The 16,078-nt window shown below is 55.5% G+C and overlaps 1 protein-coding gene across 2 annotated transcripts in view; it reads left to right on the forward strand.

Moving 5' to 3' along the window:
• The window catches only part of DPP6 (dipeptidyl peptidase like 6), an 814,558-nt gene that overhangs the window by 721,047 nt on the left and 77,433 nt on the right, over positions 1-16,078 (forward strand). For both annotated transcript variants that reach the window (XM_069587190.1, XM_069587191.1), the window contains exons 9-10: positions 2,037-2,191; positions 3,642-3,739. In XM_069587190.1, the coding sequence (XP_069443291.1) occupies positions 2,037-2,191; positions 3,642-3,739 (253 nt within the window). The remainder of the gene's footprint in view (positions 1-2,036; positions 2,192-3,641; positions 3,740-16,078) is intronic.

A 16,078-nucleotide genomic window follows, 5' to 3' on the forward strand; every position in this document is an offset into this window, starting at 1 on the left:
CCCACTGGCTCCCCTCGACTCCCCGTCCCGCCTGACATGCCCACACCCCCAGCCCCCAGCACAGGTGCGGTGGAGCAGCGTCTCCCACAAACCACTGCAAGTGGCGCCCGTTTCCCCCAGCAACCCGTCTGCTCCAGTCCATCACGCCGGCCAGACAAGTCAGGTGGTTCTGCAGAGAGTCATCTCTGCGTCACCTCCTCCCAAACCCACACCTGAAAGTCACTTTGCCACTGCTGAAGACACTGGAAAATTACAAGCCCTGGAGAGCTGGATGGCTTCTTTTTTTTTTGCCTCAGCAGACCTTTGGGTTTTTTATCGGCTCTGGCAACGCCTCTGAGTCGTTTCTTGGGGTGCCGCGAGGTCAGAGCGCCGGTGTTAGAGGCAGCCGCTGTGCCCCTCAGCTGACAGCGGGAGGCTCATTCGGGGGGCCCCCGGTGGATGGCAGGACGGGGGCAGAGCCCAGGACTGGGGCCCCTTCAGCATCCTTCACGGACCTGCCACGCCGCAGGCCTGGGTTGCATCTGGTGATAGGAGTCAGACGTGCTGGGCACTTCCTAGGAGACGAGATGCTGCTGTCTGGCGCTGCTCCTGGGTCACAGGGGTCGGGGTCTCTGCAGGCTGCTGGAGACCAGGAGGGAAGCCCCCAGGGTGGAGGGCTGGGGGCACAGGAAGTTATTTCAGGAAGGCCAGCGCTTCATGAAGGGAGTCCCTTCTAGCTCTGCTGTGACAGGTCCAGCAGGACGTTGGGATTCCTCTCACTGAGCCCCCAGCCCGGTGGAGCCCATGATGGAGGGACAGACTGCCCATCGGCCAGTCCCCCAGGAGGAGCAAGGCTGCAGGGCCCCTAAACTGGGCTGCGGAACGCCCTTGTGGCCCCCGCAGCAGGGCCCTGCCCCCGCAGCCCACCCCTGTCTCCATCCTGCAGTCGGCGGCGGTCCCCGCTGCACCGCCTAGCTCCTCTGTGGCCCCGCCTCCGGCGCCACCTCCCTCGCCCTTATTCTCACTCTCGCCGTCTGAGTCCCTCATTCTGCTTCCCCGTGTGACCTCAGCTGTTCCGACTGCCTTTCTGTCCCTGCGGGCTCTCAGAGCTGGTTTGTGGTCTGCCCCGAATAATGACCGGGGCATGGGACTCGCACTGAGGGGGTTGTAGAGCTGTGCTGACCATTATTTTAAAAACAAATCCGGGGGAATTCATTAATAAAATGCACACACGGTGTCCACGGAGGACCCCAGCCTCAGAGCTCTTTAGCCCCGAGGTGCTTCTCCAACCCCAGTGCTCTGATGAGTGGCCCCTGGGAGGTGCCCTCTCTCGGCTTGTTCAGAAGGCAACGTGGGATCATTCTTTCCGGAACAGACGTCAGAGCCTATGGGAATCCTCCCGGGTGAGCGCTCTAGTTAACCCAGACTCCGCGACGGGGAGGAGCGGTGGGAGCGCCCGGTGGAGGCTGGGCCCGTCGCTGTTTCCATCTCGGTCTCCCTGAAGGGGGGCCATTCTGAGTCTCTGCGGCAGGGAACGCGATCGCCTCCCTCGATCGCGGTGAGCGGCCCGCCGGGCTCTGAGTCTTGCCCCGCACACGGCTGTGCGCCGGGGGCCTCTGTGCGGGCCTGAGCCCTCAGCGTCTCCTGCTCATTGATTTCCTGGTATTCAAGCTCCAAACAGTTATGTCCTCACTTGGTCCTGCCGGGGTCTCCCTGCTTCAGACGAATGGATCTCCTCTCGTTTTGGTTTCCTGATCCCCTTAAAGTAATAACCCACAACACAACAATAGTAAGTCAACTCAGAAAAGACCTCATAGGCTCACCATGCTCAAATTTGCGCAAAAAAAAAAAAAAAAAGAGCGGTTTTTAGACGGTTCGCCTCTGTTCGGTCGGGCCTTGATTGGCTGGGTTTGCTGTGCTGGGGTTCGTCCGGAATGACGGTGCACCTGGCACCGGGAGGCCTCCTCAGCGGCTGTGAGGAGGGAGATGTCCCCGGGGCTGCTCCCGGGTGCCCTCCCCCGTGGCTTCACGCGTCTCTGCTTTGTCTGTTTCCTTAGAGGAGATCCTGAAGACCCACATCGCCCACTGGTGGTCTCCGGACGGTACGCGGCTCGCCTACGCCACCATCAACGACTCTCGCGTGCCCGTCATGGAGCTGCCCACCTACACCGGCTCCGTCTACCCCACCGCGAAGCCCTACCACTACCCCAAGGTAGGCGGGAAGCCGCGCCGGGACAGCCTCTGCGTGCATTCATCCGCTCCCCACGCCCTCGCGGAGCTGTGGCTCTCCCCCGTGCTGGGAGCAAGGCAGTAACCAGAGGCGGCTTAATTATGTCCCACTACACGGCATTAAATTCCCATCTCTGCGGAGCTGAATTTGTCAGCAGATTTACTTTTTTAAAATAATGGAACTACCATTAGTCATTTGTCTAAGCTTCAGTCCCAACCAATATACATCACCTCCCTTGTGATCTGTGGTGACAGCAGCTCACACTGCTCACGCTGGGGTGCTCTGTCCTCTAGCTCCTTTTGCAGGTTCTGGGGTTCAGGGTCCCCTTGGCTCTGGGCTGTTCTGTGCCTGGCTGTGTGCTGACCTAGACTGTTTCTAATTGCTCCCCAAACCAGTGTGTAGGCACAGAAAGCCAGCAGAGCAGCACGGCTGCAGGTGGGCGGCAGGGGGTGAGGGCAGGGAGGCACAGATGGCCACACTTGGCTTTGTTAGCAAACCGCATCATGCCAGTGTGGGGGCAGGGCCTGCCGCCCACTCAGCTGGACAGAGGCCGGGGCCCCGCCTGTCCCACCTGGTGACAGGGTCCCCGTGTCCCCCCAGGGCTGCCCCAGAAGGACCCGTCCAGCCTCTGCTGACCAGCCCTGGCCCAGGCTCCCCAGCCACCAGAGGGCTCTGGGAGCTGCCGCCTCCTGCCGACCAGAGATACAGGACACTGGGCCTGCAGTTTGCAGTGAGGGGGCGATGGTGCCCAAGCAGGGGTCCCAGGGTCCCAGGCCAGAGGAAAGAAGTGCCAGGTGTATCAGTCAGCTCGGTCTCCATAACAAGCACCACAGACCGTGCCGCTTAAACAGCGGACGTGTGTGTCTCACAGTTCCGGAGGCTGGGAGCCAGAGATTGCCTGGAAAGGGAACAGTTTCCCTGGTGAACCCTTTCACAGGAGTCCTCCCAACCTAGGAGTGATGGGATGGCCTGAAACCTAGAAAACTGCAACCCCCTGACTTTACCGTGAGCTCTGGGACAGGTCTGTGATTGGAATTATGACACCCCACGTGGCTCGGGACTGCGGTTTCCTGTTTTAGTAGAAAGTCGGCATGTTCTGACCAACAGAACTCAGACTGGAGCCACGAGCTGCCGACCCGTCTGAGCCCTGCCCTGTGTGGGTCCGCTTTCCTCTCACCCTGACACCCCATCTGCAGGGGCAGAGGAGCCAGAGTCAGACCAGCAGCCTAGTTTTCTGCCCTGCCGGCCAGCGCTTGTGCAGGGAGGGGACAGAGGAGAGTGGCCTCTCCCCCTCCCCGCCCCGTCTACTGACACTCCCCGTGAAGGGCTCCGTCCTCCCCACACTGAGCCTCTCGTGTCTCCCGGCAGACTCAGCGCCCAGGCCAGTCCAGGCGGGAGGCGCCTCTCACACCCCTGTCCCCTTTCCTCCCAGGCCGGCTGTGAAAACCCCAGCATCTCCCTGCACGTCATTGGCCTGAACGGACCTACGCACGACCTGGAGATGACGCCGCCCGATGACCCGAGGATGAGGTTTGCACCTTCCCTCAGTCACGCGGTGACAATAACTGTGAGATCCGTGTCCGCTTATGTGGCTGCCAATTTAAACACCCAAGGAAAAGTCACGTTTTGTACCGTTTTCCTGGCTGCTTTGTGGCTTGGTGTTCTGGGAAAGGAACACCCGTCAAAGCCGCTGCGATGTCTCACCTCACGCCAGGCTCAGATCCTGCCCCCCAGAGGCTCGGCTTCGGGGGGGCAGAGGGGATGGTCAACCACACGTGTCCAGTGGGGGCACCTGGGCTGCACGTGGAAGACTTTGGGGGGCACCCCTCAGATGAACAGATGCACCTTTCCAAGAAAGTCCAGGTAATCAGACCTACTGTGCATGGGACCCCATTTTCAGAGCCTCACTTTAGAGCAGGGGTCCCCAGCCCCCAGGCCACAGAGCGGTACTGTTCCTGTTGGGAACCGGGATGCACCGCGGGAGGTGAGTGGGGGGCAGTGGAGAGAATCTCTGCCTATGTTTACAGCCGCTCACCATCACTCACAGCACCACCCGAGCTCTGCCTCCCCAATGAACTCAGTAAATGTAAAGCACTTGAATTATTCCAAAACCATCCCCCGACTCCATCCGTGGAAAAACTCTACTGCGACACTGGCCCCTGCTACCAAAAAGCGTGAAGGCCCTTTGCCAGGCCTAGGAACCAAGTGGGAAGTCCTGTTCCAGTGAAGCCAAATCTCCCAGCTGGCGCACCAACCACGCAGTTGGTGGAACGTATTGACAAAGGCACCCGTCCTGTTGTTAGTAACGACCGGCTCAGGTGGATCTTGTATTCCAATCCAGAAGGCTGAGTAGAATCTGACTGAAGGGGTCTGGCTTTCAGTTTCATCTTGTCCCAGAGTCCAAGCAGCCTGGGGACTGGTTATACTTCCAGAGTTTACTAATAGCGATGTTAAACCCCACTCTGTTGAGAGGATTGATGGGAGATGCAAAAAAGGGAGGGGGACTGGGCAGGCCCCAGCTTCCAGTCACTCATCGATGCTGCGAACCTGTCCAGGGGCCCAGTTAAGCCGAGAATGATCCATCCAGAAGCTCAGCAAATACCCAGCCCACATGTTGCCTTAACGGTAGCCTGGGTCTTCCCTATTCATTTACAGAGTTCTGCATTACTAGTAGCTCCTGGCAGCTTCCACAAGGGCGGGTGCAGTGGCCTCAGCCACTCTGGCTCCTCTGCAGGCCCAGCTCAGGGCTGGACACACGGGCGCTTGGAGCTGCTGGTCCTTAACGACATGGGCCTCTCCTGTGGAGGCTTCATTGCTGTCCCTGGTAGAACCCATCTGCCTGCAGCCGCTGCAGGACACACTGAGGTTCTTTCGGCTCTCCCATCTCCAGGGGTGTGTAAAATCACTGGTCCTCAGGAGGACAGACCCAGCCCAGGGCTCCCCTCTGCCTGTCCCTCCTGGCTGTCTGTCTGTCCTGGCCCTGGAGTGGCCGCCCTACTCGTGCAGCAGGTCCCAAGGCCTCCGTCTCGGACGGCCCCTCCTGGGAGATCGGACCCTCAGTGTGTCCCGGAGTGGAATCAACTTGGGCGATGCTATTCTTACCAGGACCCACTCTGATATTCTTGCCTGGAGAAGCCTCTGGACAGAGGAGCCTGGCGGGCTGCAGTCCATGGGGTCGCAGAGAGTCGGGCACTACTGAAGTGGCTTAGCGCGCATGCCCGCCCACATTCTTGCCGGGATAGGAGAAACGCTGCGATCGTTGCTTCCTCTTCTCTCCTGAGATCCGTGCGCTCCGCTGTCTTCCTGCAGCGCCATCCCTGTCAGGCCGCCTGGGGCCGGGTCCAGCACTCTCTCGGAATTAATAAGGAAAGTCACCTGGAAAATTTAAGCCATCTGTTTGAGTTAATTGAAAATCTCGTTTAGTCCATTTGGTGATGCTGTTTCCGCAGGCTTGATTAGCTTCAAGGACAGTGAAAAATTAGCCTCCATCAGGGCTGCCGGGACGCGGGCCTCGAGGCCTCTGCTCTGCAGCTTCCCGAGCTCCACGCGGCGATGCTTTCCCGGCGCCCGTAACCTGTGGTGTGTTCATGTCGCACTCTCTCATCTCCTTCCCCATCACAGTCTTGGGATTTTTCAATGTGAGCGCACATCTGTCAGAAATCACGCAGTAAATGTGAGCAGCCGTTTAGCAAGTATTTATTATTTGCGTCCATTAGGCTGAGAATTTAGTGTGAATGAAATATGGAGGTTATTATGCAGAGGAGGGATTGGCCTTGAAGGAAGCATTACAACAAGTGGAGGGCTGCAGGCGTGAGAGGGGCTGTGCTGAGAACAGAGCCTGGACGCGGCGCCCCCACTGCCCCACCAAGTCTGAGGCTTTCTCTCCCCGGCATTCAGGGCCTGGGGACCCTTTGCAGTGGGGGCTGCCTTCTGCATCATAGAGACTTCAGGCACATCCCCGCCCTCCCCACTGGATGCCAGCATGACCATCGAAGACGCCCCAGGACAAGACTGAGAACCACTGGTTCCGAGTGAAGGTTCACAAGCCGCCGCCTGGGTCCAGATCCCGGTTCCGTGCTCCGGGGCGAGTTCCCCTTCTCCTGCCTCGTTCCGGTTCCTCATCTGCAAGGGGGGGAGGTGCATGTGAACAATCGAGGACTCACTCTTGTGGGTGTCATGAGGATTAGACAGAGCGCGCAGCACAGGCTGGTTCTCCCATCTCGTGCCCTGAGTCCTGCCTGCTGGCCACTGGCACTCCGCCCTGCCCTCAGAACTTCAGGTCCATTTCTAACTGCCAGTCCAACATCTCCCCTTCAACTGGTCAGGTTGTGATTCTCAGAGGAGGTAAATGAGCAGGTGTCAGAGGTTTTATTTGACTCACTAATTAACCAGTAGGGCATTAGAACCAGTCCAGGGACAGTTGAGAAGCTCGGTGTTTGTGGACAGTCTGACAAGAAATATAAGGTCAAGCTTGAGGGTTACAGATCCCCCAGGGCCCTGACTGTAACCTTGGGGCTCTCTGAACCACCAGACAGAAATCCATGTGAGATGTCCACCCCAGCAGGGCTGCCCAGGCCATCGCAAGGCAAGCCAGGCATTGCACAGGAAGATACTCCACGACCTCACTTGCTCTTTGCAGGTTTCAAATAAATACTCTGTCTCTCTCTAAATGATATCCTAAACTGGGCTTTCCCGGTGGCCCAGAAGTGAAGAACCCACCTGCCAGTGCAGGAGACGCAGATTGGATCCCTGGGTCAGGAAGATCCCCTGGAGGAGGGCATGGCAACCCACTCCAGTATTCTTGCCTGGAGAATCCCATGGACAGAGGAGCCTGGTGGGCTACAGTCCAGGGGGTCACAAAGAGTCGGACACAACTGAAGTGACTGACCACATACACACATGTGACGCTTGAACCTCAAGCTCCAGTTCTGGGCAGGGCCCGGCACGTGGTGCAAGCTGGGCTTGCTGAATGGGCAAATTAGGTTTAAAATTAGCCGATAAAGTCCTGTTTCAATAGGAGCCTTGTGGATATGGATTTCTTTGGTTGCCCTGGAAGCAAAACTTGACAGATACTTGGCCCTTGCTGACGTTCTGCCTTCTCAGTACAGGACGCTGTGGAGACCACCATTTACCCGTCCTGGGCTTGCAGCTGGGATCCTCACAGCAAGACAGATTAACAAGAGGGAAGCACAGTTTATTCATACATGCCCTGCACGCAGCGTGGGAAAACATCTCAACCCAAAGCAGCTCAAAGCATCGGTTCCCAGTGCAGCCTTTGCAGCATCGTCCACCGGAAGTGGTAAACTCGGAGAGAGTTACCAGAATGAGGAAGCAGGCGCAGGGTCCCCAGGGCAGAGCTGCAGGTGGCGCCTGAACCAGAGGGCCCCGTGGGGAAGATGGGCACTCAGGCTCCCCGGTGCATCTCTGAGCCGGTGAGAGTCTGCCTCCAGGAAGAGGAGACTATTTCCCGCCGTGAGGCAGAAACAGGGGGGCTTTGCTGGGTTTGCTCCTTCCTAATTGTCTTCAGCTCAAAATAATTGTCTTGTCAAAAAGGCATATTTTGGGGTGACCTAGTCTGGTCTCCTTCAACACTGCTGCTGCTGCTGTTGCTAAATCACTTCAGTCATGTCCGACTCTGTGCGACCCCATAGACGGCAGCCCACCAGGCTCCCCGGTCCCTGGGATTCTCCAGGCAAGAACACTGGAGTGGGTCGCCATTTCCTTCTCCAATGCATGAAAGTGAAAAGTGAAAGGGAAGTCACTCAGTCGTGTCTGACTCTTCGTGACCCCGTGGACCACAGCCTACCAGGCTCCTCTGTCCATGGGATTTTCCAGGCAAGAGCACTGGAGTGGGGTGCCATCGCCTTCTCCACCTTCAACACTAGAGTCACTAAATCTAAAGCAGGTAAAAGGAAGACGCTTTGTGGAGGGATGGAAAAAGGAAGGAAACCTATGTAATGCCCTCAATGATCTAGGCAAGGATAGACAAAGAAAGAAATATATAATAGTCAAAAGTTAAGTACCACCAGATAGACATCAGTTCCGTCCAGAATTTTGCTGAAAGACTGAGAAATCCGGGGAGGAAGAGGGGTGGACACAGGCAGGATTTGGCCACTTGGGGACACAGACGGAGATCGTATGGACCCAGGAGGAGCGTGCAGGGCGGCTCCTGGGTCAGGTGTGGGCCGGTCTGGTTGGGTGTTGTTTTCACATTTGTCCTTCCCTCTGCCCTTCTCTCAGGAGCCAGGGTGTGTGTCTCACAGATGTGACTGGGTCCCCCGGGGCCTCACACAGCCCCGCCGTGAGCCCCCCTCTACTGCTCCACAGAGGCAGGGCCGAGAACCCAGAGGTTACAGGCAGGGTCTGCAGCTTCCCTGGTGGTGCTAGTGGTAAAGAATCTGCCTGCCCATGCAGGAGACGCAGGAGACGCGGGTTCCATCCCTGGGTCGGGAGATCCCCTGGAGCAGGGACTAGCACCCACTGCAGGATTCTTGTCTGGAGAATCCCATGGACAGAGGAGCCTGGCGGGCTGCAGCCCATGGGGTCGCAAAGAGTCGGACATGACTGTGCACACAGCTGACTCCACACAGAGCCTGAAAGGTGCCCTGGGACTCAAGCCAGGCAGGACCACCTGTCCCTCCACGCGGCCTCCACAGGGAGATGCAGAGAGTCCCGAAAGGCCAGGGGCCACTTCCTGCAGATGGGTCAGGGCCCTTCGAGAGGAAGCAAACGTTTCCGTGTCAGTCGGCTCCCCTTCATCCCGTGCACCCCCTCTCTCTGCTGTGGCTCCTCAGCCAGCCCAGCTCCCCTGCAGGGTTCTCGGGCAGGGGAGGAGTGGCTGACTTCCAGGCTCCCCAGTCCTCGCCCTGGCAAAACACCTACTGCCTTCCGCGTCTGCCAGGCTCTCTGGCGGGCCCATGACAGCCCCTGCATCAGAGACCGGGGTCCAGGGGCCAGGGCAGCTCCAATTCAGTAGCCGCGTGCAGGGGGGCGGGGGCGGGGGAGGGCACGGGTGATGAGGGCCAGGGAGGGCGAGGCATTCCCATGCTCACACAGCGTGCTCACACAGCCGAGCAGAGCCGGGGGCCTCCATGGGAAAGGGTTCCCCACAGAGAACTGGGAATGGGGTTGGGCCGCGGGGCCCAGGGATGGGCGCCGGTTGTTACTCGGGGCACAGTGATCCTCGCCTCTCCAGGAAGTGCGCCTGCGGCAGGGCCCGCGGTTCCCGAAGTTTCACGCGGAAGCCCGGCTGCGCTAATGAAAGGAGCGCCGCTGCTACTTTCATTGCGGGTCTGTTGAGCTGGGTGTTGAATGAAGGCGCAGCAGAGCCCCGACGCGGTCATTGTGAACTGGCGTCGAGCTGCGCTGGGGGGGGGGGGTGGGGGGGGGGGGGGGTGTGTGTGTGTGTGTGTGTGTGTGTGTGTGTGTGTGTGTGTGTGTGTGTGTGTGTGTCTCCTCCTGCAGACACGCCATTCAGATGCTGTCCATCCGGTGGCTAGGGTGCCCGTCCTGCGTCCGGTGGCCGTGGGGCTGATCACGGAGCCTGAGAAGGGAGGCTAGTGCCCTGTGCCCGACGCTCTTGGGCCAGGCGGGCTCTCCCCATCCCCACCGCTCGCTTCTGTTGTTTCTCGTCCGTTTGTTCGCCTTACGGTCCAGCACCAAGACCTAGATCTGCCTCGCGCGGGGCTAGCCGTCCTCAGTCAAGTTCAGGAGCTCTCCTTTACTTGTTCTTGTCCGTTTCACTCTCTGCCCCCTGCCCGGCCCCCACCCCTTCAGTTCAGTTCAGTTCACTTCAGTCCTTCAGTCGTGTCCCACTCTTTGCGACCCCATGAGTCGCAGCACGCCAGGCCTCCCTGTCCATCACCAACTCCCGGAGTTCACTCAGATTCAGGTCCATCGAGTCAGTGATGCCATCCAGCCATCTCATCCTCTGTCGTCCCCTTCTCCTCCTGCCCCCAATCCCTCCCAGCATCAGAGTCTTTTCCAATGAGTCAACTCTTCACGTGAGGTGGCCAAAGTCCTGGAGTTTCAGCTTTAGCATCAGTCCTTCCAAAGAAATCCCAGGGCTGGTCTCCTTCAGAATGGACTGGTTGGATCTCCTTGCAGTCCAAGGGACTCTCAAGAGTCTTCTCCAACACCACAGTTAAAAAGCATCAATTCTTCGGCGCTCAGCCTTCTTCACAGTCCAACTCTCACATCCATCCATGACTACTGGAAAAACCATAGCCTTGACTACACAGAGCTTAGTTGGCAAAGTAATGTCTCTGCTTTTGAATATGCTGTCTAGGTTGGTCATAACTTTTCTTCCAAGGAGTAAGCGTCTTTTAATTTCATGGCTGCAGTCACCATCTGCAGTGATTTTGGAGCCCAAAAAAATAAAGTCTGACACTGTTTCCACTGTTTCCCCATCTATTTGCCATGAAGTGATGGGACCAGATGCCATTATCTTCGTTTTCTGACTGTTGAGCTTTAAGCCAACTTTTTCACTCTCCTCTTTCACTTTCATCAAGAGGCTTTTTAGTTCCTCTTCACTTTCTGCCATAAGGGTGGTGTCATCTGCATATCTGAGGTTATTGATATTTCTCCCAGCAATCTGATTCCAGCTTGTGTTTCTTCCAGTCCAACGTTTCTCATGATGTACTCTGCATAGAAGTTAAATAAGCAGGGTGGCAATATACAGCCTTGACGCACTCCTTTTCCTATTTGGAACCAGTCTATTGTTCCATGTCCAGTTCTAACTGTTTCTTTCTGACCTGCATACAGGTTTCTCAAGAGGCCTTTAAAATGCCGAAAATGTGCTTTGAGCAGCCTCTCTCCCGTCAGTGCTGGTAAAACGCACTGCGGTGTGCGTGCTTGCCTTACGTACACAGCGCTGGGATATAGATACAGACGCGCACGTGCAGACGTGTGTTGCCTGTGTGGGCGCCTGCCGCCTCTTTTTCCTCTCGGAACTCTGTAAAGACCTAGCACACGGGTGTGTGTGCGGCTCACTGCTTCCAGCTGTGCACGTTCCCCGGGGCTGGCACTCTCAGGGCATCGCCCCCGCCACCCGCTGCCTCCAGGCTCCTCCTGCACCCTCTCCACCTGTGATGCACCCCCGTCCAACCTCGAGGGGAAATGCCGCTTCCTTCTGCCCAGTCAGTGGGAAGTGTGGGCTCCCTGGGAGACTGGCACACTGGATCCGGAGCAAGCCTTTATAAGGATCAGAAGTCATCAGAGCAACGGAAACATATCAGAAAAACAGGGCCTTTGTTCCTGAGGACCTGAGCGCCACCCCCATCAACAATTCACCACCACCTCCTCCCTGGTGGCTCAGCTGGTAAAGAATCCACCTGCAATGCAGGAGACCTGGGTTTGATCCCTGGGTTGGGAAGATCCCCTGGAGAAGGGAAAAGCTACCCACTCCAGTATTCTGGCCTGGAGAATCCCAGGGGCTGCATCGTCCATGGGGTCGCAAAGAGTGGGACACCACGGAGCGAGTTTCACCCCCACCCCCACCCCCACCATCAACACCCCCACCAGGACCTCTGCCGTCATCATCGTCACCTCGAGCTCCTCCTCCAACACCTGCACTTTCACCACCATCATCACCACCACCTGACTTGCCGATTTTTGCTTTTTAATTAGGGGTAGAAGCAAGGCTCCAACACAAGATTCCTGACCCCTGACTGCCGCGCGTGTCCTTGTTCCAGAGCTCTCACATCTGCTGGGTTTCACTTGGTGCCTGACCTCTCAGGTGGAACACACAGGACCATTTCTGTAACTCTCCCCTATCTGGTTTTCTCCACTGGGGGTGTGGCTTGGGTTTGGGGGTTTTTAAGCCTCCTCAAGTGATTCGGAAGTGTGAGCAAGGCAGGAAAGCCCTTCTTGGGAGCAGTTTTTCACCTGGAAAGGAAGGTCTGTGTCATTTTCCTTTTTTTTTTTTTTTTTTTTTGGTAATTTCATTTCTTTCTCCGTTTGGGCCGTGCTGGGTCTCCATTGCTGCACAGGCTTTCTCTAGTTGTTGTGGGTTGTGATGCACAGGCTCGTCATCGTGGTCCTTATCCTGTTGCAGAGCGTCAGCTCTAGGCACAGGGGCTTTGGGGGCTGCAGCATGCCAGCTCAGTAGTCGCAGCTCCCAGGCGCTGGAGCGCAGGCTCAGGAATCATAGCGCCCAGGCTTAGCTGTTCTGAGGCACGGGGGATCTTCCTGGACCTGGGGTCGAACCCGCGTCCCCTGCATTGCAAGTGGATTCTTTACCGCTGAGCTACCAGGAAAGCCCCGTGTCGTTTTCAAATCAAAGATGCTGCCCCACCACCTCCATCCCTGAACCTGCCATCCTACTAACATATTTCTAATCTTCTGTCTTTATATGAATGACTGTGGGAAGGCACGTGTTTTATCTGAATTTGATTTCCAACTTGATTCGAAGGTGTTTAGGGGATGAATTAGAAATGCATAACTCTAATGCCCGCAGAGTGAGACCTCGCTCCGTTTACCTCGTGTATTAAGTAGTGAACTGGGCAGACATTGACATGACTTCATCTCCGGGAGCCGTTCAAGGGGCTTTGCACAGCCGGACAGCTGTTGTGTTTGTGGTATCAGAGTGGGGTGTGGTTTTGTTACCCATGAGGGCAAGAAGCTCTTCATGGCGACTGCAGAAATATGGAAGGTCCAATCTGGAGAGATGCCGCTTCTTTATTCTATGGATGCTTTGGAAAGGGGGTTCTCAACGTTACTGTTGATCACAGGTTTCCAGGTTCTCATCCATCAAAATGTCTCATGCTTTAGAATCCTGGGAATCGGGTCGTGGATGTCCAGAAAGAGAAACTTCTGGTGAAGAACACGTGTTCTCCATGGTTGTGGTTTGTGTTTAAAGGGAAGCGAGATCATTCTGAAGACCCTGTCCCTAGATATGCAGGGACTGAGTCTTGTTTGGCAGATTTCGGCAGAGCAGAATAGCCCATGCTCTCCTCCTCATCTTAGCAGCCAGCCCTGCAGTGCGGCCAGCACCTCAGATGGAAAGGAAAGCTCACGTGGTCTCTTCCTATGTTGAAAGCAAAATTCTGGGGCCTCCCTGGTGGCTTTGTGGTAAAGAATCCGCCTGCCAGCGCAGGGGACACGGGTTCGATGCCTGGTCCAGGAAGATCCCATGTGCCGGGGAGCATCAGAGCCTGCGTGTGAGAGCCACGAGTATGGAGGCTGTGCCCTGGCGCCTGCGAGTCACAACTGTGAGTGTGTGCACTGCAGCTCCTGAAGTCCCTGGAGCCCGTGCTCTGCGACAAGAGAAGACGCCACAGTGAGAAGCCCGTGTATCCCGACTAGAGCGCAGCCCCCACGCATGACAACTGAAGAAAGCCGTGCGGCAGCGAAGACTCAGCACAGACAGAAACAAACAGACTTATTTTTAAAAGTGAAATTACGGAAGTCTACGTCAGATAGTCACTTGTCTTACCGTCGCAACCTCATATCTTGCAAAGTGCAGTCCACCTGCAGATATTTTTGTGCAATTAAGAGGCTGCTCCCAGGGCTCAGGTGTGGAGCCGTATACTTGATCACAGCAGCGTTTGTTATTTGATGTCGTTTCCGTTTGTTCAGTGATGCTTTCTGTTACCATCTTCCTTGTTTTAAAACTGTCCTCTCAAAGTATTTTTCGCTCCAGCCTCACGCAGGGGCCGACCCTCACTGGAAACTCCAGCATCAGTCGCAGGCCCCTGATTTCGCTGGATCAGCAGGCCTTTCGCCCCCCCTGGCCTTCGCTGCCGCATGACTGTCAGAACCTCCGCCAGAACTCGCAATACCGAGAAGCGACAAGGCACATTAGTCCCTGCGTGGGAGACACTGCTCTATTAATATTTTACGGGAAACAAATGGACTAATAAAAAATTCATACACTGCTCGGCAGGAGGGGTCGCTGTGTTTTGATTTGAAGGCCCATCTGGCTGGAGATTCGTGAGGAGGCTGTGGAATTTTCTCGGCCAAGCTGTGCTGTTTCAGCGACTCCGGCTCCCACATGGTTCCTCCTATCAGGGCAGTCCTCACCCTGTACTGAAATTTGGGGGTTCTCTGTCTCCCCACAAATAGGGAGCTCCCCTACAACCAGGCTTTGGGCCTCTGCATGCCAGCATCTGGAACCGTGTCCACACTGAGCCCTAAGTAAAGGCTCTTTGAATGAATGACAGTATTTATGGGCAGATAAAGCGCTTTAGAATAAAGAAAACCGGTGGCATTTCTCCCAGGAACTTTTGCATCCTGTTAATCATTTGGTTTCATGTTCTTTTTAAAACACAATTTGTCCAGCCCTTGAAGCATGATTTTCTGTTTTCTGTGATTATCGAAATGCTTCTGTGTCTCACTGCATCTCGACATTGGATCAACTCTGGTGTCTCTCACAGCCCAGCTCCAACTCACATTCTTAGATTCAGTTCAGTTCAATTCAGTCGCTCAGTCGTGTCCAGCTATTTGCAACCCCATGGACTGCAGCATGCCAGGCCTCCCTGTCCATCACCAACTCCGGAGCTTACTCAGACTCATGTCCATTGAGTCAGTGATGCCATCCAACCATCTCATCCTCTGTCATCCCCTTTTCCTCCCACCTTCAATCTTTCCCAACATCAAGGTCTTTTCCAATGAGTCAGTTCTTCCCATCAGGTGGCCAGAGTGTTGGAGTTTCAGCTTCAGCATCAGGCCTTCCAATGAATATTCAGGACTTATTTCCTTTAGGATGGACTGGTTGGATCTCCTTGCAGTCCAAGGAACTCTCAAGTCTTCTCCAACACCACAGTTCGAAAGCATCAATTCTTTGGTGCTCAGGTTTCTTTATGGTCCAACTCTCACATCCATACATGACTACTGGAAAAACCATAGCTTTGACCAGAGAGACCTTTGTTGGCAAAGTAATGTCTCTGCTTTTTAATATGCTGTCTAGGTTGGTCATAACCTTTCTTCCAAGAAGCAAGTGTCTTTTAATTTCATGGCTACAGTCACCATCTGCAGTGATTTTGGAGCCCCCCAAAATAAAGTCTGTCAGTGTTTCCATTGTTTCCCCATCTATTTGCTATGTAGTGATGGGACCAGATGCCATGATCTTCGTTTTCTGAATGTTGAGTTTTAAGCCAACTTTTTCACTCTCCTCTTTCACTTTCATCAAGAGGCTCTTTAGTTCTTCTTTGCTTTCTGCCATAAGATGATGTCATCTGCGTATCTGAGGTTATTCGTATTTCTCCCAGCACTCTTGATTCCAGCTTGTGCTTCATCCAGCCCAGCATTTCTCATGATGTACTCTGCGTAAAAGTTAAATAAGCAAGGTGCCAATATGCAGCCTTGACGTACTCCTTTTCCTATTTGGAAGCAGTCTGTTGTTCCATGTCCAGTTCTAACTGTTGCTTCCTGACCTGCATATAGGTTTCTCCAGAGGCAGGTCAGGTGGTCTGGTGTTCCCATCTCTTTCAGAACTTTCCACAGTTCAAATGCTATTTTCTCCTCTCCTTGAACTGTGACCAGGTTTCTCTTTATTCCTTAGGACCTTATCTGCCTACCAGTTCACTTATTAACTCAGAGAATGTCTCGGGAGAGCAGAAGTGGAGGCAGAGATGATTATATGGAGCCCGGATGCATCACCAGCTGGTCTGCCCACCAGAATCACTTGGCTCACTTAGTTTGGTGGATCCCAAACTGGGGCACCAGTTAGGTGCCTCAGCCCCACCCAGAGTCTCAGATTCAGTTTGTGTTTCCAACACTCCCCAGGTGCTGCTGGTCTGGAGCCCCCACCTGAGGACCACTGACTCTGGTCATTAAACGCGGGGGGCAGAGACTGCTTCTCCTCCAGGGCCCAGGGTCAGCAGTCTGCTCTGGCCATCTCTCTCTGGACAGGCCCAGCCTCCCCAAGTG

Source organism: Ovis canadensis, chromosome 4 (genome assembly GCF_042477335.2).
Source record: "Ovis canadensis isolate MfBH-ARS-UI-01 breed Bighorn chromosome 4, ARS-UI_OviCan_v2, whole genome shotgun sequence".
NCBI lineage: Eukaryota > Metazoa > Chordata > Mammalia > Artiodactyla > Bovidae > Ovis > Ovis canadensis.